The sequence below is a fragment of the Nothobranchius furzeri genome, chromosome 8 (genome assembly GCF_043380555.1).
Source record: "Nothobranchius furzeri strain GRZ-AD chromosome 8, NfurGRZ-RIMD1, whole genome shotgun sequence".
In the NCBI taxonomy this organism is placed as follows: Eukaryota; Metazoa; Chordata; class Actinopteri; order Cyprinodontiformes; family Nothobranchiidae; genus Nothobranchius; species Nothobranchius furzeri.
The window spans coordinates 80,572,222-80,599,742 of record NC_091748.1 but is presented as its reverse complement, the minus strand read 5'-3'; the positions used below and the strand labels follow the sequence as shown (position 1 = coordinate 80,599,742).

The 27,521-nt window shown below is 49.6% G+C and overlaps 1 protein-coding gene across 3 annotated transcripts; it reads left to right on the top strand.

The window, feature by feature from the left end:
- The first annotated feature begins 11 nt into the window (after window positions 1-11).
- Window positions 12-27,467, top strand: LOC107395232 (ras-related protein Rab-3B). Of its 3 annotated transcripts, none has more exons than XM_070554397.1 (5): window positions 12-146; window positions 16,064-16,288; window positions 20,278-20,396; window positions 20,466-20,590; window positions 27,154-27,464. In XM_070554397.1, exons 2-5 carry the CDS (start codon window positions 16,064-16,066, stop codon window positions 27,336-27,338), a joined length of 654 nt encoding a protein of 217 aa, XP_070410498.1. In that variant the 5' UTR covers window positions 12-146; the 3' UTR covers window positions 27,339-27,464. The 3 variants fall into 3 exon arrangements, with proteins under 3 accessions (XP_070410498.1, XP_054589029.1, XP_070410497.1); XM_054733054.2 differs by lacking the exon at window positions 12-146 and adding an exon at window positions 7,949-8,105 and having other exon boundaries at window positions 27,154-27,463; XM_070554396.1 differs by lacking the exon at window positions 12-146 and adding an exon at window positions 15,553-15,988 and having other exon boundaries at window positions 27,154-27,467.
- The last annotated feature ends 54 nt before the right edge of the window (window positions 27,468-27,521 follow it).

Genomic DNA, 27,521 nt, shown 5'->3' with positions numbered 1-27,521 from the left:
CACTCAGGTGACCGCTGCCCTCGCCCTTACCGTCTTTAGTGATGACTATGTTGACCACAGCCCTGCTGCTCCAAGTTCAAGGGCTGAGTCTGGTCGCAGGCCTCCTTACGACCTGCTCTCCATCCTGAAATCTGTCTTCTGACTGGGTAAGCGCCTCACCAAAGGCTAAAGAGGTTTACGCATCTCTTCTGCAGACCAGAGAGCACGTCTTCCTGCACCTGTAGTGCCTACACATGGCTCTTTTGTAAAGAGGAGCCCTCTGCCCTGGGGCGGTGGTCAGCTGTGGTGGCCTGGGTGTCATTAAGCGTGTGTGTGTGTGTGCGTGTGCGTGCGTGTGCGTGTGTGTGTGTGTGTGTGTGTGTGTGTGTCAGACGATGAGTGTAATGGGGGTATTATTGTCATACTGCTATGGGGAGGGAAGGAATGTGGGTGTGTGTGTGTGTGTGTGTGTGTGTGTGCGTGCGTGTGCGTGTGTGTGTGTGTGTGTGTGTGTGTGTGTGTGTGTCAGACGATGAGTGTAATGGGGGTATTATTGTCATACTGCTATGGGGAGGGAAGGAATGTGGGTGTGTGTGCGTGTGTGTGTGTGTGTGTGTGTGTGTGTGTGTGTGTGTGTGTGTGTGTGTGTGTGTGTGTGTGTGTGTGTGTGTGTGTGTGTGTGCGTGCGTGTGCGTGTGTGTGTGCGTGCGTGTCAGACAATGAGTGTAATGGGGGTATTATTGTCATACTGCTATGGGGAGGGAAGGAATGTGGGTGTGTGTGTGTGTGTGTGTGTGTGTGTGTGTGTGTGTGTGTGTGTGTGTGTGGGTGTGGGTGTGTGTGTGTGTGTGTGTGTGTGGGTGTGTGGGGATTTTGGTTTGTAAAGCACTTAGAGTTGATATACTGCAGGAATGATGCTTTATAAATAATGTTGAAGTTTAAATGTTTAGAGCTCAGCAGACAACCCACGATAAGCGGTGTCAGACGTGGGACGTGACATGAAAATTCTGCTTTTTGTGTTTAAGCTGTTCCAAGGCTGTGCCCCCACCTACTTAGCGGAGCTCCTAATAAAGCATGTTCCCTCAAGGTCATTACGGTCAGCTGACCAGGAAATGCTTATCGTCCCCCGCACTCGATTTAAGACTCGTGGTGGTCTGGCCTTTCTAGTCCTTGCACCCTCTCTCTGGAACCAGCTCCCCATCACTGGCGGTCTTTAGGAGCAGGTTGAAGACTCATGTTTATAGGATGGCTTTCTCCTAAAGCTTTTGGTTTCTGGTTTTGTTTGTTTGTTTTCAGCTTTCTTTGAACAAATTAAAAGTCATTTTCTTTGTCTAAATGTTATCTCGTTGATATGTCATTGTTCTCACTAATGTCTGTGTTCTGATTTTGTTTTTATGACTCGCTACTCTTATCTTTGTTACTTTTCTTGTCCAACTCCTTGGGCCCCCTTTGAGGGTGGTGGAAAGTGCTCTATAAGTAAAGCTTGACTGATTGGTGGCGAGTCGGCGGAGACCAGCGGCTCTTCCCGTTGGCACGCGGCCCAGCCTATGCTCTCAGCGTTCGCAGCCACGGGAAGGGGCTGTGGAGAAACGTTCAGGGGAGGGGAGTCAGGCCCCGCGGACAGGAGCTGCTTCAGCTTGAGACACGTTGCAGTCATCGTTAGAGGACAAGGACGCGGTGGGCACCTGTCCGGGTCCTAGTACTCCGGTGAGGTAAAGAGGAGGGGTGTAGTCCCTAATAAAGGACTTTTTGACGGCCCAGCAGAGACGTGAGGAACTCTTGCTGTGGGAGCTCCGTGGTCTGCGCAGTTCACACCCGGCTCGGTTCAGCAACCGCAAGTCCAGGATTCTCGGAGGGCCGAGGACCTGAAGCACGGGCAAGATAACAAGTAGCCCAAGGATGGAACCACTGATTATCTCGTCCCATGGGCTGGGGTCAACTTCTACAGGCTCAGATATTGCTCTGGAACGACCTAGACTGGATCGGGACCTACATCCGTGATTCCATCTCCGGTCGGGAGAAGGTGGTTCACAGGAATCTGTTGTTGTTGGCTAACTTCCTGCCCTAGGAGGAGGAGGAGGAGTCTCCTGACCATGTTTCTTCTGTGTCTTGTATAGACATCACATCGCACCGTGCTGCTGGTAGCATGCATGTGGGGGAGGACATGGGTGTCCCTGACATGAGCTTCCCAACTTGTTCTGGTGTGCACTCACCTGATGTCATGGATGATTCAGGGCTTGACTCCGTACACTTGGACTCTGAGGACAGAACTGTTGCTCGGGTAACCCAGTGGACAGAGCCATGTCCGTCTTGGGTTGATGCCAGTGAAGTGTCCAGTGTGGGTTCAGTTCAAACAGCCACATGTGTTAGCTGTTGATGCGGTCTCTGACAACAACGTCTCCTGTACCATATCCTCTAGAGCCTCTTCCAGTGCAGGTTGGGGGGAGGGTGTTCAGCCAGGCCCTCCTGTGACAGTCGCTGGTGCGATCTGGTAACCCTGTTCCTGCTGATCAGGCCTCTCAGGGTGACCCTGCTCTCAGTGATTTTCCCCAGGTTAGAACCAGATTCGGGCGTCTGGTCAAACCAGGAAACAGGCTGATTCAGACTATGTCCAATCAGGTTGTGGCCTTGTCAGCTCTGGCATGAAATCTGTTTGTAATGATCGGATTTGGTCTTTTTCTGTCCAAGAGTTGTTTTGTTTCCTTGTTTTAATCTTGCTGCACGTTGAATGTCGTGTTTGCTACTCTGTGCTCCATTTTGGTGGGTTTCTCTTTTTCTTGTTGGGCCTGTGTTTTTTTTTGGGGGGGGGGGGGGGGTGTATTAGGGGCACCCTACTAGCAGGAGTTGGGTTGGGAGCTTAGCGCTTCTCCCGTTCCACTTCATCCTGAGGGACACATTCAGTGGGAGTGAGTGTAACGGAGTTTAAAATGTAGTTGATAATTATGTATTCATTTTGTATGAATATTGTTTAAAAGTGAGAATTTTATCATTTTAAATGTATTTTATTTTGAAAAACGGAAGTGCAGGCTTCTCTGTTCTTTTCAACCACCGTTGCTTCCCATTCCTCCCAAAGCCGTCTCATCATCATCATCATCATCATCATCAACCTTTATTTATAAAGCACATTTAGACGGGGTCAACGCCAACCAAAGTGCTGTACAAGACATTACGTCAAAAGCAGTTAAAACAAATAAAAACTAGTAATAAAAAAATAAAAAAAACAGGAAAGAACAAGGGTTACACGGTCTCAGCCGGGAAGGCCAGGGAACAGAAATACGTCTTCAAAAGTACTTTAAAAGTGGGAAGGGAGGGGGCGAGTCGGAGCGTCAGGGGGAGTCGGTTCCAAAGTTTAGGCCCACAAACTGAAAAAGCCCGTTCGCCAGGGGCCGTGTAGCGGGCAGGAGGGACAAGCAGAAGGTGCTGTCAGAGGACCTCAGGGTCCGCGCCGGAACAGAGGGACGCAAAGAGGTGCCAAACAGGAGGGGGCCGTTTCATGGATAGATTTGTAAACCAACAGGAGAATTTTGAACTTAATATGAAACCGAACTGGAAGCCTGTAAATTTGCCAGAACAGGGGTGATATGCTGCCGCCGGTCTATGCTCGTAAGAAACCTTGTGGCAGCATTCTGTACCAATTGGAGGCGTACAACTGAAGAGGAGGGAATACCATATAAGAGAGAGTTGGCATAGTCCAGATGTGACGTTACAAAAGCATGAACAACTGACTAAAGATTTTTTTTGTTCAGGACAGATTTTAGTTTGGCCAGCCGCCGAGGATGAAAGAAAGACGACCTGACTACCTGGTTCATCTGTGCATCCATTTTAGAAAAAGCGTCCAGAGTGACCCCCAAATTTCTAATTGTTGGCCTCACCAAAACTGACAATGACGGGGGCAGAGATGGCTCCACAGCCGAGGGGGAGCAGGGGGCAAAGAGAATAGCCTCCAGTTTGGAGCTGTTAGGATAGAGAAAATTAGCCGAGAGCAAGGACCTGACTTCACTCAGGCAGTCAGTCAGTGGTTGCAAAGGGTCAGCAGATTTTAGGGCCATATAAAGCTGACAATCGTCAGCGTAGAGATGAAAAATGACCCGGAATTTTCTAAAAATGGTGCCAAAGGTAAAATATATAGATTAAAAAGAAGCGGACCTAAAACAGACCCCTGGGGAACCCCCCAAAAAAGAGGTGCCACTCTAGAGGCGCAATTCCCCAGGGCAACATTAAAACATCTGCCATTGAAATAGGAGCGGAACCACTCTAAAGCTGTTCCACGAATGCCAATTACCTGCTCCAGGCGCTGTAGTAGGATTGTGTGGTCGACAGTGTCAAAGGCGGCAGATGAGTCTAAAAGCACCAACAACACATGAGAACCAGAATCAGAGGTAAGCAAAAATATTGTTAAAAACACGAATAAGAGCAGTCTCAGTGCTGTGGTGAGGGCGAAGACCAGTCATGAAAATATCTAAAACATCGTTGGATGTAATGGAATTAAAAATCTGGATAAAAACCATCTTCTCCAACCATTTGGAGAGGAAAGAGCTTAGATATAGGACGGTAATTGTTCAAGTCGTTCGAGTCCAAGCCTTGCTTTTGTAGAACAGGCTGGACCGCCGCATGCTTAAACTCCTGGGGAACAATCCTCGTCCTAAGGCTTGCATTAAGGATCTCCAGGATCGGTTGAGCAGTTACTGGGAAGTCTTCCTTCAGGAAGTGAGGGGGTATAACATCACAAGGAGAGCCAGAGGGCTTCGTAGCAGCCACTGTCTTCCATAGGGAGGAAGAAGAGACGGGGAAACGCTCAGAGGAACATAATGGAGAACAAACAGGGGCTTCTGGCAGAATCTGAGCCCCAATTGTGGCAACTTTAGAGATAAAAAATGCAAAAATTAGGTGCACCTTTCCTCAGACGTATTAAGCAGAAGAACGTTGGGTGTCAAAAGTGCATTAACAGTGGAGTAGAGGACTCGCTGGTTACCCGAATATTCGGTAACAATAGCAGCAAAATAGTCAACACGGGCCTTCCGAGCAACGCGTTGGTCATTCCTCCAGGCCTCACGGAGAAGCTGGAAGGAAGCTGGAGATTTAACCTTTGTCCACCGCCGCTCACATCTCCTACATTCCCGTCTAGCAGCACCGGTATGAAGGTTGAGCCAAGGGTCAGAGCGACAGCGGGAACGTCGGGATCTTAGAAGGGCAATCTGATCGAGCACGGAAGTGCAAGAGGCAGAAAAGAGCGATAGGAGGATCTCAGGATCAGAAGAATCCTCATAGGAAAACACAAAATCTGAAAATAAAGCAGAAAACTCAACAACTGAGGAAGAGGAAATGCGGCGAGCACGGCAAATCCCCACCTGCCTGGGAGAGACAGGCCGGGCCACATCCACAGAAAACAAAACAGGAACGTGATCAGGTCGGACCTCCGTTACATCAACACCAAAAGAAAAAACTAAATCCAATATGTGAGACCCCCCACGAGTGGGGAAGTCAGCCAACTGAGTCAGTCCACAGGAGTCAGTTAAATTACAAACATCGCCACCAGGAACTTCTCAGGACCACAGACATCGATGAAGAAATCCTTCAAGATGAACGTTTAATTCCGGATCGAGCGTGCGCTGATCAAAGCGCACCGCAACTGCGCCGCCGGCCGAATGACAGGACCTACAGAGGTGTGGCAGTTGTTGACTCGTTGGAGACTAGACGCCGTCACTCCTCGCTGGCATCTGTCACAGGTCCAGGGCAGCAGCTCCGGGAGACGGGAAGCACAGTGAATGGAGCGACATCGAGGCCCAGACAACAGACGGAGTCGCTGCGCTCTGACAGACCAATCCAGAGCCGAACGAAGGCGAACCCGGCGGCCACTACGACAGCCCCGCCGGCGGTGGCGTTTTGGGAGCCACCCTTGAGGATGGATCCTCCATAGGGTGACAGGAACAGAGGGAAACCGATGTTGGAGCGTTTCCCGGAGGTTAATGCTGCCACGCAGGGGAAAACGCCCAGAATAGCGAAGATCCAGAAGGGTAAGTGTGTCATAGGTCGTGAGTGAAGATCCCAGGGAGAGCGGATAGACGGCCTGCCGAACACGCTGGCACCATCTTCATCCAAGATGGTGAGGGTAAGTCCAGTGCAGAAATGCTGCAGCATCACTATTTAAGTTGTAAGCTCTGTTTTATATAAATGAGTATTTCTTTTAAAAATGTTTCTTTGCGTGTGGTCGGAGTTTAACCCGCGTTAAACTGTTTATGTGCAGCCTTTGGAGCGAGCCCTGGGGGCTGATTTGTGTGGTGCTGTAAACGTGGGCAGAGCCATTGTGTTGTGCTCTCGTTGACATTCACTGCAGGAGCGACAAACGCCGCTGCTGCCAGAGGAGGCGTTGAGTGAATCTGAGGTCTTCTGCAGGTAAGAAGATGAAGAGTGGAGAACAACTTTCATGCTGAATCAGGACGTTACCTAAACGCCCCGCCCAACTGTCCCTGGCAAACATTACAAGTCACTCCCCAACGCTGATTTTTGCAAACTGCCAACAACGCCGAATGTTGAGCTAACACAACGGAGGAAGCAAGCTTAGAGACAAAACTAGTTTTATTTTCCAAATGTGAGGTAGTAAAAGGTTTAGTATTAAAATATCTCCAGCCGTTAAACTCCGGCAGCAGCTACAGCGGCTTCAAGAGGAAGTGACCCCAAACACTAACAGTCCCTATCTGACGTACATATGCACCCCTAAACTCTGTAAATGCTCCATGCACACCTCTCAGTGTCATGTTGGGTGGGAGTTTCTTGACCCCGACAGGCAGAATCATCACAAAGAAACCGGCAAGCAAGTAAAACGTTTTTATCACTTAATGAGAGGAACGGGAACAGACGTGCAGGCTGGCAGCAAGGCTCCCGGAGAGGGTTCTGAGGAGGGAGACAGAGTGAGTCTATGGAGGGAAGGACGGAGGATAATCTTTGGAGTGGAGCGTACTGATAGTGGTGAGAGCCTCAGGACGGGCTAGGTCAGGTCCGGGTGAGCAGGAAGGCTCCAGGAGGAGGAGGAACTGTTAGAGAGGAGGTAGGAGCAGAGGCTTGGTGAGGCCAGGGGAGGAGACAGCGTGATCTGGGTTGCAGGAATCCGAGCAGGTATGGAGATGGTGGAGTGTGGAGTGAAACCTGGAGCGGAGCAGGGAAGAGTAGTCAGGGTCTTTTCTGGCGACAGGAAATCCAGCGAATAATTTACAGGATCAGGTAAACAAACTGGAACTGGAAACACAGGACCAGGTCAGAGGCTAGAGCTACCCAAACGGAGCAATCATCCGGCGAAGTGAAGTGTCACACTGCTCCTTAAATCCCCTGGACCGCGATGACAGGATCAGCTGCAGCTGGCTCTCAGACACGCCCACCTGAAACAATGCTCAGAGAAATCAGGTAACAGCAGGAGGCGTGGCGCTAAACCTGTGGGACGCTACTGGCAGATGCTTTCAAACCCACCATTCTTCATTAAAACGACTACACACTGGCCTGTGTTTGATACAGCGCCTTCTGGAGTCCTGGAACCCCCCAAGGCGCTTTACAACACAATCAGTCATTCACCCATTCACACGCTGGTGGGGATGAGCTACCATGTAGCCACAGCTGCCCTGAGGCGAGGCTGCTGTACACAGGCGCCACCGGCCCCTCCAACCACCACTGGCAGGCGACGTGGGTTGTGTCTTGCCCAAGGACACAACAGCAGCAGATGATGTGTCACCTTTGACCTTTAGCCTGGTGCTGACCCACCTGCCCCCACCAGCGGGTCCAGCAGCTAAAGCAGGTCTTCATTAACGCCCCCTTTCTCTACAGACCTCCCCAAGGGAACCACATCAGCTGTTCTGAGTCAGCGCGCGCGGCACCGAGCTGCCCTCTGATTGGCTGCAGACACTCTCCATTCAGCAGCTTCTCCAAACGACGCATGAGCGTGTCCGCGTGAAGCCGCGCGTGCACAGCGGCACCAGATTCGGTTCGACTGAGGTTCCGCTGCAGGTTCTGGGTTTTCTGTTCGGCTCCGGTTCCGCTTCTGGGAGGCACTAATAATCACTGGTCACGCTTTGATTTCCGGAGAGAGCTGCCTTCATCAGGGTGCACGGTGAGCACGCGCACAGACCCGCCCAGCAGAGGTGAGACACGCACACGCATACGCACACACATCTGGATCCAGAAACACTGATTCTATCCGAACCAGGTCAGAAACTGTGCCCAGGTCCTTCAATAACCGGATCATCTGGCTGCTTTACATGGAACAAGCTTCACACGCTGCGCGCGTGTGCGCGCGCGTGATGTCACAGCTTCGAGAACAAGCTGTGATCCGAACCTGATCAGGTGATGAGATCTGATCCACTCGAACCACCAGAACCTCTGAAACACAGAATCCATCCACCTGAACGGAGGTACCAGGCAGAACCAGTACCAGTGGACCTTACTGGGACCGAACCTTCTGGCTAGTCCAGCAGGTCTGACCCGGTCCAGACGCTTTTATTCGCGTCCTTATTTCTAACCTGGAGATTTAGTTCTGTTCAGCCTCTGCCCGTCTCCATGGTAACAGAACACAAGTAACACTTACTGCTTTGTTTATGCGCTGTCAGAACCAGAACCTTGCTGTGAGTTGGATCACTCAACCTTACCATCCAGAACTTCACCTCAGACCAAAATAAATGATTCATCCAGCCTGCTGGTTGTCATGGCAACGCTGCACCTTACAGGAATGAGCATTAGTTAAGTCATCATGTATATGTAGACCATCAACATTATATTTAAACCGTCGGCACACACCTGGTACCTGACTGTACACACCTGGTACCTGACTACACACCTGGGACCTGACTGCACACATCTGGGACCTGACTGTACACACCTGGTACCTGACTGTACACACCTGGTACCTGACTACACACCTGGGACCTGACTGTACACACCTGGTACCTGACTGTACACACCCGGTACCTGACTGTACACACCTGGTACCTGACTGCACACACCTGGTACCTGACTGTACACACCCGGTACCTGACTGTACACACCTGGTACCTGACTGTACACACCTGGTACCTGACTACACACCTGGGACCTGACTGCACACATCTGGGACCTGACTGTACACACCTGGTACCTGACTGTACACACCTGGTACCTGACTACACACCTGGTACCTGACTGTACACACCTGGTACCTGACTGTACACACCCGGTACCTGACTGTACACACCTGGTACCTGACTGCACACACCCGGGACCTGACTGTACACACCCGGGACCTGACTGTACACACCCGGGACCTGACTGTACACACCCGGTACCTGACTGTACACACCCGGTACCTGACTGTACACACCCGGTACCTGACTGTACACACCCGGTACCTGACTGTACACACCTGGTACCTGACTGTACACACCTGGTACCTGACTGTACACACCCGGTACCTGACTGTACACACCCGGTACCTGACTGTACACACCTGGTACCTGACTGTACACACATGGTACCTGACTGTACACACCTGGTACCTGACTGTACACACCCGGTACCTGACTGTACACACACGGTACCTGACTGTACACACATGGTACCTGACTGCACACACCTGGGACCTGACTGTACACACCCGGTACCTGACTGTACACACATGGTACCTGACTGTACACACCCGGTACCTGACTGTACACACCCGGTACCTGACTGTACACACCCGGTACCTGACTGTACACACCTGGTACCTGACTGTACACACCTGGTACCTGACTGTACACACCCGGTACCTGACTGTACACACCCGGTACCTGACTGTACACACCCGGTACCTGACTGTACACACCCGGTACCTGACTGTACACACCCGGTACCTGACTGTACACACCTGGTACCTGACTGTACACACCCGGTACCTGACTGTACACACCCGGTACCTGACTGTACACACCCGGTACCTGACTGTACACACCCGGTACCTGACTGTACACACCTGGTACCTGACTGTACACACCTGGTACCTGACTGTACACACCCGGTACCTGACTGTACACACCCGGTACCTGACTGTACACACCCGGTACCTGACTGTACACACCCGGTACCTGACTGTACACACCCGGTACCTGACTGTACACACCTGGTACCTGACTGTACACACCTGGTACCTGACTGTACACACCTGGTACCTGACTGTACACACCTGGGACGTCAGAAAGGATGAGTTTATTAAAGGGATCAGACGAGTCTTCACAGGCATCCATGTGGATACCGGTCAAGTTCAGAGATGGTCTCAACTGCCTCCTGGAGTCAGGGAGGCACAACCTGCATGTTACAGGAAGTTAATCCAGGGTCATGTGATGAAACACACGGCTACACATCTGAGGCCCCAATGATAACAGGAAGTACGACTGAAACGACGGAGGCCAAAAAAGGCTAAATGACTGCTGCAATCCACCAAACCCCTCTCAGACCCTGCAGCAGCCGGGCCAACAGAAACACTGGCTGGTGACCCCAACCCCAACCCTAGAATAATAATATTAATGCTAATCTGAAGCTAATAGAGCTTTTCCGGGCATTTTTAGAGAAAAATGCGGTTGAGCGAGTCCAAAGTGAAGGCACCTCCAGCCTACTGGGTAACATAAGCCCGATTTCCACTAGTACCTGCTGGGACTGGCACCACTCTAATCTGTGCGATGAGATTGTGTCTCCACTAGTACCTAGTATCAGCTCTAGCTCACACTTTCAGAACCATTCGTCGAGGAGTTCTGTTCGCTCAGAGTAGGTACCATGATGCACGTTTAAAAGGCTGCCGATGACTGAAGCAGAACGTTGAACTTTGCTCCTAGAAGTGTCACCGTGTCCACCATTGTTATTGTTTGCATGTCTGAGTCGCCGACGTATCGCGTTGCACAACACAAGGACCGCCTCCTTATAAATAACTCTGCCCAGAAGCATCTTTTCTCCGTTGCCATGGAAACACAACCCGAGACTAGATTAAACTAGATTAGAGAGGTGTCACGCATGGTGGGTACTAGTGGAACTGAGGCATTATCATAACTAGATACACTGACCAAGGACAGCGGAAGTAGTCAGAAGGTCATCTTCACCAGCATCCTTCTTTCACACGTCTCCTCAACTGAATCCAGCGGGCGGCTCAGAACCGAGCTAGCTTTGTGAACTAGCTTGTTCAGGCTCTTCCTGTCTCGGTCGGAGCTGCCTGCACCCCAACAGACCATCAGAGTGGATCACAGATCCAACCACAGAGTGACAAAAGGGTTTTAGCAGCTGGGAAGTAACTTCAAAGGACCTCAGCCTCCTCAGGAGGTGGATGAGGCTTTGGCCCTTCTTGCACAGCATCTGTGTTGTTGGACCGGTTCCGTTTACTGTTGAGGTGAACATTCAGGCACTTAAATTCAGTTCAAGTTAATTTATAAAGCACCAAATCATGACCGGAGTCGTCTCAAGGACCTTCACATGATAAACATTCCAGCACAGGCCAGGTCATTAAGCCAGTCAGTACAAAGTTTCCTTTATAAGGAGCCCAGCAGGTCACATCGAGTCACTGACTAGTGTCAGAGTCTTTACAGGAATCCTCATACTAAGCAAGCATGCAGCGACAGTGGAGAGGAAAACTCCCTTTTAACAGGAAGAAACCTCCAGAGAATCCTGGCTCAGTATAAGCAGCCATCCAACACACACACACACACACACACACACACACACACACACACACACACACACACACACACACACACACACACACACACACACACACACACACACACACACACACACACACACACACACGCACACACACAGACAAGTAATGTGTCTATAGTTATATTGTGATGTCTTAGTAAATATTCTATTAGGTGAGAGATAAACTTTATTGTATTTATCCTAGTGGATCTATAATTAAACGGGTAAACTAGTAGTAGCACATCCAACGTCAAGGAAAGTAAAAAGTTATTATCAGGAGAGGGAGAATGTTTTAGTGGTTAGCAGCAGTGTGCTAGACGATGGCCCCCTCCATGAGGCCACCACAGCTCAGCAGAACATCGTTGTAGCTTCTTCTGGGGAGAAAAACACTTAGAGAGAAAATAAAGTTAACAGCTGAAATAGCAGGAAATAATACAGTTAAAGAGCAGATTGTAGAAGAAAGCAGTAGAGTGTGGAAAGTGGTCAGTATTGTAATAACTGGACTTGAAGACTCGTAAGGACCCCGAGGCACAGTAAGGCACTTTAAAAGTCTTTATTAACGAAAAGTTAAGGTGCAAGGCAAGGGCAAGGGAGAGTCGTCTTTACCGACTGTACACTCCACCTCCCTCTACTCCCCCACTTGTCCTGATTTAGGCTAACATCAGATTTTAACCATAGGCCCTATCAAATAAAAATGTTTTAAGCCTATTCTTAAAAGTAGACAAGGTGTCTGCCTCACGGACTAAAGCTGGGAGCTGGTTCCACAGGAGAGGAGCCTGATAACTAAAAGATCTGCCTCCCATCCTAATTTTAGATATTCTGGGAACCACCAGTAGACCTGCAGTCTGAGAGCGAAGTGCTCGGTTAGGAACATATGGAACAATCAGATTACTGATGTATGATGGAGCTTGATTATTAAGAGCTTTATATGTGAGAAGAAGGATCTTAAAATCTATTCTGAATTTAACAGGTAGCCAATGTAGGGAAGCTAAGCCAGGAGAGATATGGTCTCTCTTTTTAATTCTCATCAGAACTCTAGCTGCAGCATTTTGGACAAGCTGAAGACTTTTAACTACATTCTGTGGACTTCCTGAGAGTAATGGATTACAGTAATCCAGTCTTGATGTAATAAATGCATGAACTAGTTTTTCAGCATCACTGCTGGAAAGGATGCTTCTAATCTTAGCAATATTCCGAAGGTGGAAAAAGGAAATCCTACAAACCTGTTTAACCTGGGATTTGAATGACATGTCCTGGTCGAAGGTGTCCACCACCTCAGTGTCTGCTCCCTGGATGTTTACCGGTGAGTGAGGAGTGTTTCTCTGGATGTCAGTCACCATTTCCTTTGTGTTACTGGTGTTCAAGCGAAGGTGGTTACGCTCACACCAGTCCACAGTGACTGACCTGTACTCCAGGTCATTCCCCTCAGACACACAGCTGACAACGGCCGAGTCATCAGAGAACCTCTGTCTAGTCTAGATCAGTCATTTCCTCTGATGTTTGACAGATTTCTTTATATTAAAGAACCGAGCAGAACTGCTGACCGTAGGATGGCTTCACCTCGACTCACAGCCACCTTTTCTAAAGCTCAGGTGGCGGACAGCGTCACACACTGCAGCGTCCTCCCTGTTGTCCTTGCTACTGAGATGTAGAGCAGCCAACAGAAGTAGCATGAATGTGTAGGCGCTCCACTTGTCTAGCAACGGATGATCCTGCAGGAACAACACTTGAATCCTGATGGGGCAGGTGGTACTTTTGTTGTGTTTTACATCTTGTTTTTCTTTATTTTCGAGTTGAGCAGCGCCTCGCCTGGAAAACAGACGAGAGCAGACGGGCGCAGCAGGGGGCGTGGCCGAAAGCCGGCGTTTAAGTCGGACACATTTCCCTACATGTGTAGCTCGTGGGTGACGATGGATGAAGATATCGCGTTAGAGTTCATACTTGTTTAAGGTTTTATGTTAATTCTGGTGCATTAGAAACACATCCTCACGTGCTTGTGGATATCATATATTGTATATGAAGACATGACTGTAATAATAAGTAAAGGTTAGCAGCTGTAGCTTCAGTGTGCTCATAGGAAACGTGACAGAAGAACACAAAACACATTTCTCTTCATGGCCTATATAGTTGTCATCATCAACATAACATGATTTACAGAATACATGTGACCAACTAACATTTCATGTTCTACCACCGGATGTTTGGATCAGAATATGAACCAATCAGATTTTAGATCAGGTGAGAGCCAGGTGTTTCCCGTCATCCCCTAGGTTTTGCAGCCAGACGGTGGAGAGCAACTGCAGCGCCTTGCTCCAAAATCTGCGGCCGCCTTGATCTCACGAGGTTATCGTTGCCTACGTAGGCATGATGTCAGAGCAAGTCTGCATCAAGTCGGACACAAATCTAACCGGCATGCACCGCTCGCCGTTCACCGCTGGTCTAACCTGTGCAGAACTGGCTCATCTGGAACACAGTCACTGTCTGCTGTTAGCAGGACAGCCAGTTTGCTGCTAAATGAAACAGCCAATCGTAGCAGAGCCTTTCTAGCCAATCAGAGGAGAGAAAGGTGGGATCTTCCTTGGATATCCTAGGATTCAAAATGACGTAAAAACAATGACTATTGAATGTTGAAACTGTATGTGGATCCAGTGGAACGTTAAACGTCCGTGCAGGTCACAACCAAAGTGTTCTGAGCTAACGTTCCTACGCTGCGTCTGTTTACGTCCGCAGCGTTTCAAACCACGGCTTGGCCCGTTGTAATGGCAGTAGTACAGAAATGGAGCTGTGAAGCTAAACATGATCAAAAGTGATGATGTCATTAAACTGTTGCATTCTGGGAAATGTAGTAGGTGTGGTTTTGTTATAGAGGATTTTGGCCAATAGCGTAGCCATGGGGACTGAAAATGCTAACGTACGTAAAAGCACACTTCCCCTGACTGGGTTTGGTGTACGATATGTGGGGGTGCACGCCTTCATCACAGCTGTATTAATGTTTGTGTCACGAAGTGGAAAAGTTTAGGCTTCAGTTTAATTTGCATGATTTGTGGTTTACCATTGTTGACAGGCTTATGTTGTGTTTTGGATGGTCTTTCCCCTTGTGGTACCTCCCAGAGACACTCTGGATATACATCTATCCATCCATCTATCCATCTATCCATCCATCCATCTATATACACATCTATATGTCTCTATGTATGTATATAGATATAGATATATCTATATCTATTTGTATGTATATAGATATAGATATATGTATGTCTATATCTATATACATACATATAAATATAGATATATGTATATCTACATAGACATAGATGTATTGACATATAGATATATATCTAAGTTCTTTATCTCCATGTTTTTCACATAAGGATTATTATTTCAGGTGTATGGTTATTTAATAGCCGATAAGTCAAGTCAGCTTTATTTATAAAGCGCTTAACAACAGCATACGTAAAAGCTGACCAACGTGCTTAACAAGCCAAAACGAACAGAAGTTTCCCAAAATGCTAAAAATTAGATAAAAAGTTCATCAGAAAGTAAAAACATGACGAAAACAAACATATCAAACTGACATAAAAGCTACTAAAACAGACGCATTCTCAAACGGAATTAAAAGCAGCTGAGAACAGATGAGTCTTTAGGAGGGATTTAAAACCCGACGGTGACGAAACCATCCTAATCTGGATTGGGAGTGCAGTCCACGACCGTGGGGCTGCTACTGAGAAAGCTCCATCACCCCTGAGCTGTCTCTTTGTTCTCAGCACCTCCAGCAGAAACCGGTCGGCTGACCTCAGTGACCGAGACGGGGAGTGAACAACTAAAAGTTCACACAGACACTGCAGAGCAAGGCCGGCTTTAAAAGCCAGTAAAAGAACCTTGTACTGGACCCTAAAACCCACAGGCAGCCAGCGCAGCGAAGCTAAAATTGGGGCGATGTGCTCCCTCTTTCTGGAAACCGTCAACAGGCGTGCTGCTGCACTTTGCACCATTTGAAGACGGGAGAGGTGAGACTGAGGGAGACAGAGGTACAGTGAGTTGCGATAGTCAAGGCGTGATGTCATTAACGCGTGATGTCATTAACGCGTGATGTCATTAACGCGTGATGTCATTAACGCGTGAATCACCGGATAGAGAGCAGATGCTTGACCTTGGGGATCGTCCTGAACTGATACAAGCTAGCTCTGGTTGCGGCACTGATTTACTTTTCCAGATGCAAATGGCTGTCAAGCCGGACTCCCGGCCTGGTGGCCGCAGGTGCAGCTACCACCGTTTGGCATTGACTGAGCTTTTTCATCAGCAGGATGTTGGACATTTCATTTGGGTGAAAAAAGTGGGCAACTGAACATCATCACCATAGCATAGATTGTTGAGAGACTAATCCTCTCCTCTTCTAACCAACTCTTAGATGGCGAAGGCAGACCAACGATACGGCCAGCGAGACGGGTCGGACCAGAACTTTGACTACATGTTCAAGCTGCTGATCATTGGGAACAGCAGCGTGGGGAAGACCTCCTTCTTATTCCGCTATGCAGACGACTCCTTCAGCAACTCCTTCGTCAGCACCGTCGGCATCGACTTCAAGGTGAAGACCGTGTATCGCAACGACAAGAGGATCAAGATGCAGATCTGGGTAAGCTTGAGAAGGGATGGAGCGGGTTTCTTAGAGAACTGACACGGTCAAAGGTTGTTCTGGCACAGAGACAGCAGCAGAGGTCCAGCATGGTCCTCAGGTTTGTTGAGCACTGATCAGCAAAGTCTGTTCAACTCAATTCAATTCAACTCAATTCAAGTTTATTTATAAAGCACCAAGTCAGGACCAGAGTCGTCTCAAGGACCTGCACACAGTAAACAATACAGGTCAGGTCATTAAGCCAATCAGTAACAAGTTTCCTATATAAGGAACCCAGCAGGTCGCATCGAGTCACTGACTAGTGTCAGAGTCTTTACAGCAATCCTCATACTAAGCAAGCATGCAGCGACAGTGGAGAGGAAAACTCCCTTTTAACAGGAAGAAACCTCCAGAAAATCCTGGTTCAGTATAAGCAGCCATCCTCCACGACTCACTGGGGATGGAGAAGACAGAACACACACACACACACACACACACACACACACACACACACGCACGCACGCACGCACACACACACACACACACACACACACACACACACGCACGCACGCACGCACGCACGCACGCACGCACGCACGCACGCACGCACACACACACACACACACACACACACGCGCATGCACGCGCACACACGCACGCACACACACACACGCACGCACACACGCACACACACGCACACACGCGCACACACGCACACACACACACGCACACACACGCACACACACACGCACACACACACGCACACACACACGCGCGCGCACACGCACACGCGCGCGCACACACACACACACACACACACACACACACACACACACACACACACACACGCGCACACGCACACGCACACACACGCACACACACACGCGCACACACGCACGCGCGCGCACACGCACACGCACACGCACACGCACACGCACACACACACACACACACACACACACTCAATAAATGGTCCAAACTGATACTTAACATGAGGTATCTGAGCCATAATAGAGGGATTTATATTTCAGTGGTGGAAACAAACTCCATTGCACCCTACTGCTGACTAGCGGACGGCATTTGATTTGCACCAAAAGAAAAGAAAATACACAAATGTTTGCACGTAAATTCTTCCCAAAAATCGATACACAGCTTTTGAACATCGATATAATATCGCAGGAAAAAATATCGTGATATATTGCTGTATCGATATTTTCTTACATTCCTAGCCAGAGAGGACAGACTGAGAAGGTATGGACATGTCCAAACGAGAGACAATGATGAGACAGGCAGAAGGCAGAAGGATGCTGAGGTTGGAGCCACCAAGCAGGAGACTGAAAGGAAAGAGGACATGAAGTTAGTTGGTGCGAGGGTAGAGAAAGCAGAAGACAGGACTACATGGAGACAGATGATTGGCTGTGGAGACACCTGAAGGACACGCCCAGAGCAGTAGAACTGTGGCACCTGTGCAGGTTAAGAAACCTGAATGTAAAAAAGAGCCATGGCTCTGAGATGAACAGGAAGTGTAGACAGGCAGAACTGGTGGAAACCAGATGCTTCACGTCTTCATGGTGAAGCTTTTCAGAAAACTGTGAAAGAGGCAAGGATAAAGTTTATCGCTGACTCACACAATCCGGGTTCTTCTTAAGACTTTGGATTCTATTTTAATGCAAGTGAACGTGTGGTGGTCGCGTTCACTACAGAATCCTGCAACGCTGTCCTCAACTTGTTTGTGGACAAAGCGGTGAGGACGAGGGCCTCGATTACACCGTCCTGTAGAGGCTCCGGCCTCAGGACTGTCGGAGGGCTTTTAGCCAATAGCACTCAGAGCTGGAGGAGGCTGTGAAGAGACGGAAGCCACCTGGATCTTCACTCTCTGCTCAGCTGCTGGAAGAAGTCTTTCCAGTCATGGCCTGTCACGCTCTGGAAACCGTCACTAGTGGTTTTCTCTCTGGGGTAAAACCGTCTTTTCTAAAGCGTCTCTCAAGGTAAAAATCATGATGCGCTTCACAAAAACAAAAAATTTAAAAGAAAATTATTAAAAATCTGTTTAAATGAACAAAAATAGACAATTGTGATTTAAAAATGCAAAAAAAGGGCGAGAGAGAGTTAACAGGAAAGAGGGAAATCAGTGGGGAGAGCAGAACAGGGAGAGGGAGGTGATGGAGGTCCCACCAAAACCTGAACAGGTGATTAAAGGAGACCTCTGAGTCCACTGATCTCAGGCTCAGGGGGAGAGAGGTCCAGAGTCTGGGGGCCACAGCAGCAGATGATCTGTCACCTTTGACCTTTAGCCTGGTGCTGCACAACCAGTAGGCTTTGATCACTGGACCTCAGGGACCTGCTGGGGGTGTAGGGACTAAGAAGATCACCAATGTAAGATGGTGCTTGTCCATGTAAGGCCCTATAGACCAGAACCAGGATCTTGAAATGAACCCTGAAGGTGACTGGCAGCCAGTGAAGCTGGAGGAGAAGCGGGGTGATGTGGGTGTGTTTGGAGGACTTGGTCAGAAGCCGAGCACAGGCGTTCTGAACCACCTGTAGACGGTTCAGGGAGGTTCTGCTCAGACACGTGAAAAGAGAGTTACAGTAGTCTAAGCGTGAGGAGATGAAGGTGTGGAGAACTGTCTCAAGTTCAGAGCGGGACAGAATGGGACTCAGCTTAGCAACGTTCCTGAGATGGAAGAAGGAAGAGCCAACAAGAGAACTGACATGAGAATCCAGGGTGAGAGCTTGGTAAGCATAATTCTGCGCACACGAAGACGCATAAGAGACCTGGATGATGAAGCTCAATGGTTAAAGGAATCACTGAAGCGGTGTGAAGCGCTCCGTCGCGCGTCTAGGCGGTACCGTAGGAGGCGAGCTGCCGTGGTTCGCCGCATGCTACAGCAGCGAGTTATCTAGGTGCGCACAGCGTCCCCCGGTCCCCTCCCCCCGTCCGGAACTCGACCTCACCAGTCTGAAGCAGCCACCCTGCCCGTGACAAGTCCGGACCTGTTACTAGGGCTTCGTCCGGTTTAATTACGGAACACGTTATCCGGATGTTTGTATTCAGACACAAAGGACGTACGGACAGAGTCCGGAACATTTCCGTTTTCATGGCCCGTCTGAAGGGGGCTTCAGATTCATCTGATGTTTCAGCCAGACTTATGGGCCATTCCCATCTGTACCGGGTCGGCCCGTGCCGGGTAGCGTAGGTTGTTTACATATCTGGGTGGCCTGGTATTGTTCCGGGCCAACCAAGGCTCGTTCTCAGCCCTCTTCTGGAGGGGGTCTGCTTCAGGCCGACCAGGGCCAACACACCCACTGCTGACAGCAAATCCACACCTTCCATTAGAGCAAGCCTCTGATTGGTGGGTAGAATCAGCCCACATGGGCTTAAGACAAGGATGTGTGGAATCAACCGGGCCAGGCTGGGGCCGACTGGGGCTACCCGGCCCGGGCCGACCCGGTACAGATGGGAATGGCCCATAAATGCCTGTTTCCACACGTCCTTTCCTGGCTGAACTCATCAGATCTGTGCCTAGCTGATGCTACTTTTACATGAGAATTTAGAGGATTTTCAGGTTGGGATTAAGTCACTCCGTAGTACGGAACGAGCATTGTTGAAGGTTTTAGACGTTAGATATCCTGGTGGCCGATGATTCGCAGTGATTTTAGTAACCTAGTGCTGCAAGATGAATCCTCACGAGCAGATTCCATCTTTTGGTTGGCCGTCCTTCCAAATTAAGGAAAATGAGAAACACAACAAAGTGTTTATGTAACTGAAACTTGACGTCTGTTGTGATGCACTGTTCACATGTTATTCCACATCTTCAGCAACACCTGGGACAGGTCTAGCTGCAGGGCCCGTGCAGATGGATGGATCTCCTGCAGCCTCTCAGGCCTTTGGAGTTCATCTCTAGAAGTTATTCTCGGAGTTCCTGAACTTCCTCAAATGAAACCATGAATTATAATTTCTGTTTAAGACCCTAAAAGCTGCACGTGGTTTTGTTTGTGTTTGTTTTCAGGACACAGCAGGTCAGGAGCGCTATCGTACCATAACCACTGCTTACTATCGCGGCGCCATGGGCTTTATTCTCATGTATGACATCACCAACGAGGAGTCCTTCAACGCCGTCCAGGACTGGTACGTCTGCGTCTAAAGGTCTCTACCTCCTGCTGGCTGAAGGAAACTCAGCTGGTGTTGTGTCAGCAGGGCCACCCAGATCAAGACGTACTCCTGGGACAACGCCCAGGTGATCATGGTGGGGAACAAGTGTGACATGGACCAGGAGAGGGTGGTACCCCACGAGAAAGGAAAACATCTGGCTGATCAACTAGGTGAGGTACTGCTCCAGACGTCTAAACAGCCGTGTGGTAAAAGGCCTGCGTGTAGATAGAGCCCTCCAGAGGCCCACAGCCCCCCAAGGTGCCTTTCAAAATACTGAGCTATGTTTTAGCCACAGCTGCCCTCAACCACCACCGGGGGGGGGGGGGGGGGGGGGGGGACTGATACCAGACCTGCTTGGTCGGGCCATCTGGGCACCTTTCATGTAAATGACACGACAGTGATCAGGTAAGAGGAGGAAGGACTCGACCCCCCCCCCCCACACACACACACACACAGGTGCTGCCAGGATCTGGTGATGTTGGTGTAGGACCCACGAGCAGAGATGCAATAAGGCAGCCAGGCTGAGTAGTCAACCTTTACTTGATGAGCACGAGGAGCACCGGGAGGAATCACAGCAACCGCCAAACCAGACCGGCACAACCCGCCACACACATCCGAACCACCCTCCATCAACAGAACCCCTCACCAGCATACACTCCAGTGAACACACACACACACACCCCTAATCCCTGTACGATGCACCGCCCCAGCGTGAGACAACTTGTGCTCCACCTGACGTTTCCACCGCCGTCCTGTTTGCCACACAGCCCCTACAAGCCCGTGGACGGTCCCCCAGCAGAGCCTCGGTTACATACATGTGGTGTAACAGAACACGTGAGCCGCTCGTATGCAGCATCGTTGATGTTTAGACTCTTTTAAGTATTTCTGTTTTCTTGTTTACTTTAATCTATTTTTTACTCCTGGGATGAGGGTCGTCTCCATGCTTCCCCAGGAGGGATTATCTCTTCGTCCGTCTGTAATCTGTCCGGTTTAAAGTGGGTTAGATCGTTTTCACAGATTCATTCTCTTAGATGAAAATGTAAAATCTCACCTGTTGATTTTCATGCCCTGGAGCAGAAAAAGTTCATAAACCAAAATAATCCGAGGTCAGTTTGCTCCACGCTGATGCTCACCTGTTGCAGCCACACACCTGCACCTGTGGGGTGGGGCTTTGAGCTGAGGAAGAGCTGCTCATCTTCATCACAGACAGCAGTGGTGCTGGACATGGACAGCATCAGAGCAGAGGAGAGATGCTGACGCCGGAGTTAGGGTTCGGTGGCATGCAGTTGTGGCGGGGGGGGGGGTCTCTGACAGACACCATCATGATGAACCTGTGCTGATGCTCTGCAGGTCAGAGACAGTCTTCCCCAGCCTGACCTGCTGCTTCCTGTCTGTCAGGAAGTCAGATGGGGTCTGATAGTGTTAAACATCTGTGGTGTGAGTTAGCTGTCCAGACCTTCATGAACCAGAGATGATTGTACAGAAGAAAGGTCCTTCATCCCTTCAGCCAGAATCCAGACTGTCAGTGGAAGCTACAGGAAGTTCAGAGGCTGTTGTTGCTGCTGAAGGAGGATCTGCTGGTTTTAGCACCTGTCTAGCTGTGTTAAACTGTAAACCCTATAAACGCTGTCTCACTTCTCTAATATTACTGTGTCGTATCTAACTGGGACGTTTATCACAATAACCAACAATCTACACAGGAAAACCATGGCTGCCCTCGCCTTCTGTTTCACCTTGTGTTCACAAGGACTAGTTAGCCAGCCCTAGGTGAATAGTTCTGCCAGGCAGCTGGTCCTGCCTCTGCTGGACCCTCCTGTAGATGATCATCGGTGGTGGTTCTGAGTGTCCAACCTAGTAGTCCACCAGGCCTGGGCCTGATGGTGGAGGGTGAACCCAGTGACCAATGGTAGTGTGACGACCTTCGTCCCCTCCGTCCTCCTCGTCAGCTTTACCTGAGCCTGCTGTCCCCACTGCCGAGCTTTCAGCACCTGGGACAGTTCCGGAGCAGCTTACTTACCAGCGCCGTTTCAGGACTTTGGAGAGAGGCACGCCAGAGAAGGCAGCAGCTGATCCAAATCAGCTATCGAGCATGCCAACTGGGCTTAAAAGAGGAGCGCAGCAGACAGTCGAGGAGGTCCAGAGCTAGTGTGTGATTCTCCTGAGCTCGGTTACAATCAATTCTAAGGCTAAATCTTAGTTTAAGGGTTTTCTATAGGGGATAGGCTTAGTTTCCTCATTTGTACGATTTAGCTGACAGAGGGTCAGTTTTCTTATTTCGGTTTTTATCCCCATTGGACTTTGAGCCGGGCATTTTTCTGTTAGGTGGTTGTTGTTTAAGTTTGGCAAAAAGCCATTTTTTGCAAGCAGTTAATCGCTTACGTTTTCAGTTTCCACCTTTTCATCACCGTTATTGTTAAGCCTTATCTTGCCGTTAGAAACGGACACCCTTTGTTAATGAACCCTTTTGTATTTTACTCTCACCACCTCGTTATTTGTCCTCACACACACTCCTCCACCTATTTTTCTGTGTTAGTCCCCTCATCCTCCTAGACGTTCAGGAGGGGACGTAACATAAGACGTAACAGGTAGGGACAAGTATAATCAGCTAGCCAGACCTGGTGGCTAACGGTGAAACCTCCCTGTGGGACAACGTTACAGAGCTGTACTCGTCAGCGCTGGAGGTACGGTGAGGACCAGGGCTTCGTTAGGGCCAGTAGACTGGTTAGGGTTAATCCAGTCAATGACGGTCCTCACAACAATTGCTAGACGCGAGTGTGTGTGTGTGTGTGTGTGTGTGTGCGCGTGTGTGTGTTTGTGCGTGTGTGTGTGTGTGTGTGTCTGTTAGGGGTTGTATGATCTAGTCACTAGTCAACTTCACCGCTCTATAGTGACTTGTTATGCCTGTCATCGACTAGTCGCTGTCACGTGATAATGACCGGCAAGATGCAGCCCTCGGAAAAGACAGCAGGCTGCTGTCAGCAGGTGACAAGCTCCTGCGCGTCGGGAGGCAACGCGCTGTGCCAGAGCGTCGGTACTGACACCCGCCGTAAAACGGACATTTAACCAAATTGTGACGTTTACCCTCTTGCAGTTTAACCTTCCCCTCACCCCCATCCTAACCTTAACCAGCTTGCACATGCAAAACTCTGATCGTTGACGCGCTCCAGACATCTGCGTCCTGAGCACGGCCACAGTAACATTATCAAATCAGGTGTCGCCACCTCAAAAACTAATTTAACACGCGATCGTTCATGTCGGCTCATTTCCTTTTATGTTTTCTGTCTTTTATTCTTTTATTTGTGCCTGATGCGTTTCGCTGCTGTGGATCGGGGCGCATCACCTGTTCTGTCCTCGGTGACACACCTAACTGATGCGGCCGGCGTGCACTCCGCTGTTTTAGCGGTCGGTAGATCTTTTAGAACTGCAGTTCAAAGGTAACTCATGAGGTGAATATATATGAATCCAGGTAGCAGTTTTTCTTTAGGACTGAGAGGAGATGCAGGAAGATAATAAACAGGCAGGACAGAAAAATAGTCAAATAAAAACAAGTTAGTTTTTGTACCTGCTGGTTGCAACAAACAGACACCATTGAAGGTAATCAGAAGTGAGGAACAGAAAATGAAATCATTATTTTAATGTTTAGAGCGGCAGGAACTCCGAGAGGCTGCAGGCGCATCAGTGAGTTTGTGGCTGCTGCGCAGGGGGAGGGGGGAGGGCTGAAGCATGGGGGAGGGGGGAGAGGGCTGAAGCAGGGGGAGGGGGGAGAGGGCTGAAGCATGGGGAGGGGGGAGGGCTGAAGCATGGGGAGGGGGGAGGGCTGAAGCAGGGGGAGGGGCGGGGGCTGAAGCGGAGCAGTATAGAGCTCCGGGCGTCACGTGAGTCTCAGAGAGTAGACGCCACGTTGGCAGGCAACAAATGTAAACACACTGAACGGGATCGGCTTGGATTTTACTTCGTCGGAGTTTACTTCACACTTTAAAACCGAAGAAATTGTTTTATATAGTCAGAAATTAAATAGACTAAAAATCTCCGACCCTTACCGTGCCCCTGGGATACTTTTTAATAACGCCAGAAGCTGTCGGAGTGGACTTCTTACCGGACCTGGCCGGGGAACCCCTTGGGATTTCCCCGGAGGAGCTGGCTCAGGTGGCTGGGGAGAGGGAAGTCTGGGCCTCTCAACGCTACATGCCCCCGTAACCCGACTCCGGATAAGAGGATGAAAATGGATGGATGGATGGACAAATAACAGATTTACATGTAAGTAGTTTAAATAGAGTGCTGTGCTGTTTGAATGTATAAACTGAACGCCAAGAGAAATCACTAGTCTGATTTTTTTTCCCGTGAATAAAATAAAAATGTCAGGCAGGAGCGTCTCAGGATCTGTCTGAGATCTGTCTCGGTGACACAGATAATAGCAATCCAAAGTGCTTTTTATGTGTGATCTGACAATTGATCAACCATTGCTTAAAAATTAAATACAGCTTAGCCGGTTAATTGCTGTGATCATAAAACACGTAAACGGCAGCATGCAGAACTCACGAGGCAAAGTTTTACGTGATGTTTACTTGTTGCTGTGAGTAATAAGACAGAAAAAGCCACGCCAAAATAAGTTTAGGAAGCCCACTAAGAATCGTAATAAAAGCATTTAAAATAAATACCATACACAGTTGAGGAAACGTTGGTTTAAGTACCTGATATGAAGTGGTCGCTGCATAAGTGAAAACCTTTACTCTCGGGATCCCAAAGCTTCATTTTAGCCCGGTCACTAGCGCGTTTTATTACAATGATCCAACGTTTGCAGCGCTCCGGATCTTGGGGAATCCTGTAGATGGTTCATCCCTTATGTCGTCTGTGTCTGTTCTGCATCCTGGGGCACAACAGGAATCTACCATATTTCCTGTCTGATTGAGTTTTCTGACAACAACAAATAGTCCAGCTTCCGGCTTCTGCCTGCCAATATGGCGCCGTTTCGATTTGAACTGTTGCATGCCGGGAGAAGTGACACACACTTAGGGCCTTGGGAGTGAGCACATCAAACAGCATTTGGCAGGGGGATTTCCCAGCCTCCTCCCGAGTGCCGGTGCCCACTTCCAATTTTAAACTGCACTTAGACACCGAGGGCTGTGGGTGCAAGTGGGGTGGTGCGGTGGCATCAGCTGGCATAGGCCAGACGATGCCACCGCACTGCCCGCTCACCACAGCCGTGGAATACACCTCATCAACACTCACATTGGAGCAGGCGGAGGGAGACTAGGGGTCTTAGCACACCTCTGTTGTTGGTTGGCTTCCTGGGGCTGGAGGCTAGGAGGGAGATCTGGTCGTCTGGTTGGGGTCTGGGGTGGTAGATTGCTGTGCTCAGCGTTGGGCGGGGGAGCCTGCTCATCAGCACCCCAGCAGAAAGGGTCAAACTCTGGTAACCGGTGATGGTGTACCCCATGTGCAGCAGTACCGGGACCAGAGTGAATAGGGTGTGTATGGGGAGCATGAGTGGGTGTCCGGCGGGCATTTTTGTAAGTCTTGGGTTGTATGTGTGTGTGTGAGCATGAGGGAGGGAGTGTGTGACTGTGTTTGTGTATGACTGTATATGTCATGTAGGGCCTTTGACTCCTCCCCTCTCCTGGGACTTCTTTTTATGATATAGCTCTTCGTCTCCCCTCCCCCTGCCACTCCTGGTGTGGGGTGTGGTGCCTTGGTCTGCCTGAGTGTTCGTGGCTCCCGGGTCAGGGGGTTTAAGATTTTTGGCATCTGCCTGATAGATCCCGGTGGCTGCCTGGTGGGGTCTGGGTCCCTGGGCTCTGCTGGGTCCCCGGCGGGGGTGGTCGCCCCTGGGTCCCGGGTCGCTGGGTCCCGGGCTCGGCCGGCTAGGGGGTGGGAGGCTGCGGGCAGGCCTGTGGGCTTGCCGCTGATATCTCCCGGGGCTGGTTGTGGCCACCCGGGGCGATCCTCTGCTCCTCTTGAGGGGGGTGGGGGCCTTTCTGTTTGCAGTCTCCTTGGGGTTCCTGTGCTCTGGGGCAGCTCCTGGATCTCTGGGACTTGGAGCTCCCCCCGTCTCCTACACGTCTTTGGGGGGCAGATCTGTGGCCCCTCACACTCTCTATTGGACGCTCCTATAGAGAAACCTTACATAAACAAGCGCGTGTACACACACAGGTGCTCACATGGTGCTCTCATAAGTATGGGCTTGGGCACGTTCAACACAGGTCTTAAGGCTGTGGTTGCCACTAAATGCACTATGATTTATTATCGTGATTCTTCAGTAAAACTATGTTGATTTTATATTTCATCATCAGGTTGACGCGGTGATAGCTTGATCCTGATGTATTGTTGTGTTTCCCTTTTTTTCTATTCTTTCTCTTTCTGCAGGTCTAGAAGCAGACTCTTGTTCATTATTGTTTATTTTTGTGGAACCCCCCCCCCCGCAACCTTTTGTCTTTTCCTTTCTCTTTCACCTCTGACTCCGTGTCTGGTCGGAATTACAAAGCATTCAACAACAATAACAATAAAGTTTTAAGTATCAGGCGTGACATTAAAAGCAGACGCTTTGATGCTCCACCTGAGAGTAAACCTGTAAGGCTTGTTACCAGCATTCAGACATCAATTCTGTTTGCTTCACAGCCAGACAGGACACCGTTATAAAATAAGTAAATAAAAAAGAGATGTTTAACTTAGAAAGTGGGTCCAATTTTAAATGTCAAAAACTGCAGCAGATGAGACCTTCTCTTTGCTCCTGCAGGATTTGAATACTATGAGGCAAGTGCCAAGGAGAACATCAACGTTCGGCAGGTCTTTGAACGCCTGGTGGACATCATCTGTGTAAAGATGTCTGAACGTGTAGACGTTGAGGCGCCGGCACCTCCTGGCTCAAAGACCACCAGACTGACGGACAAGCCGGCCCAGCTATCACAGAAGTGCTGCTGATCCTGTATCACCCCCTGTTGCTAGTTAAGCCCGGTTCACACACACACACACACACACACACACACACACACACACACACACACACACACACACACACACACACACACACACACACACACACACACACACACACACACACACACACGTGCGCACACACACACACACACACACACACGTGCGCAC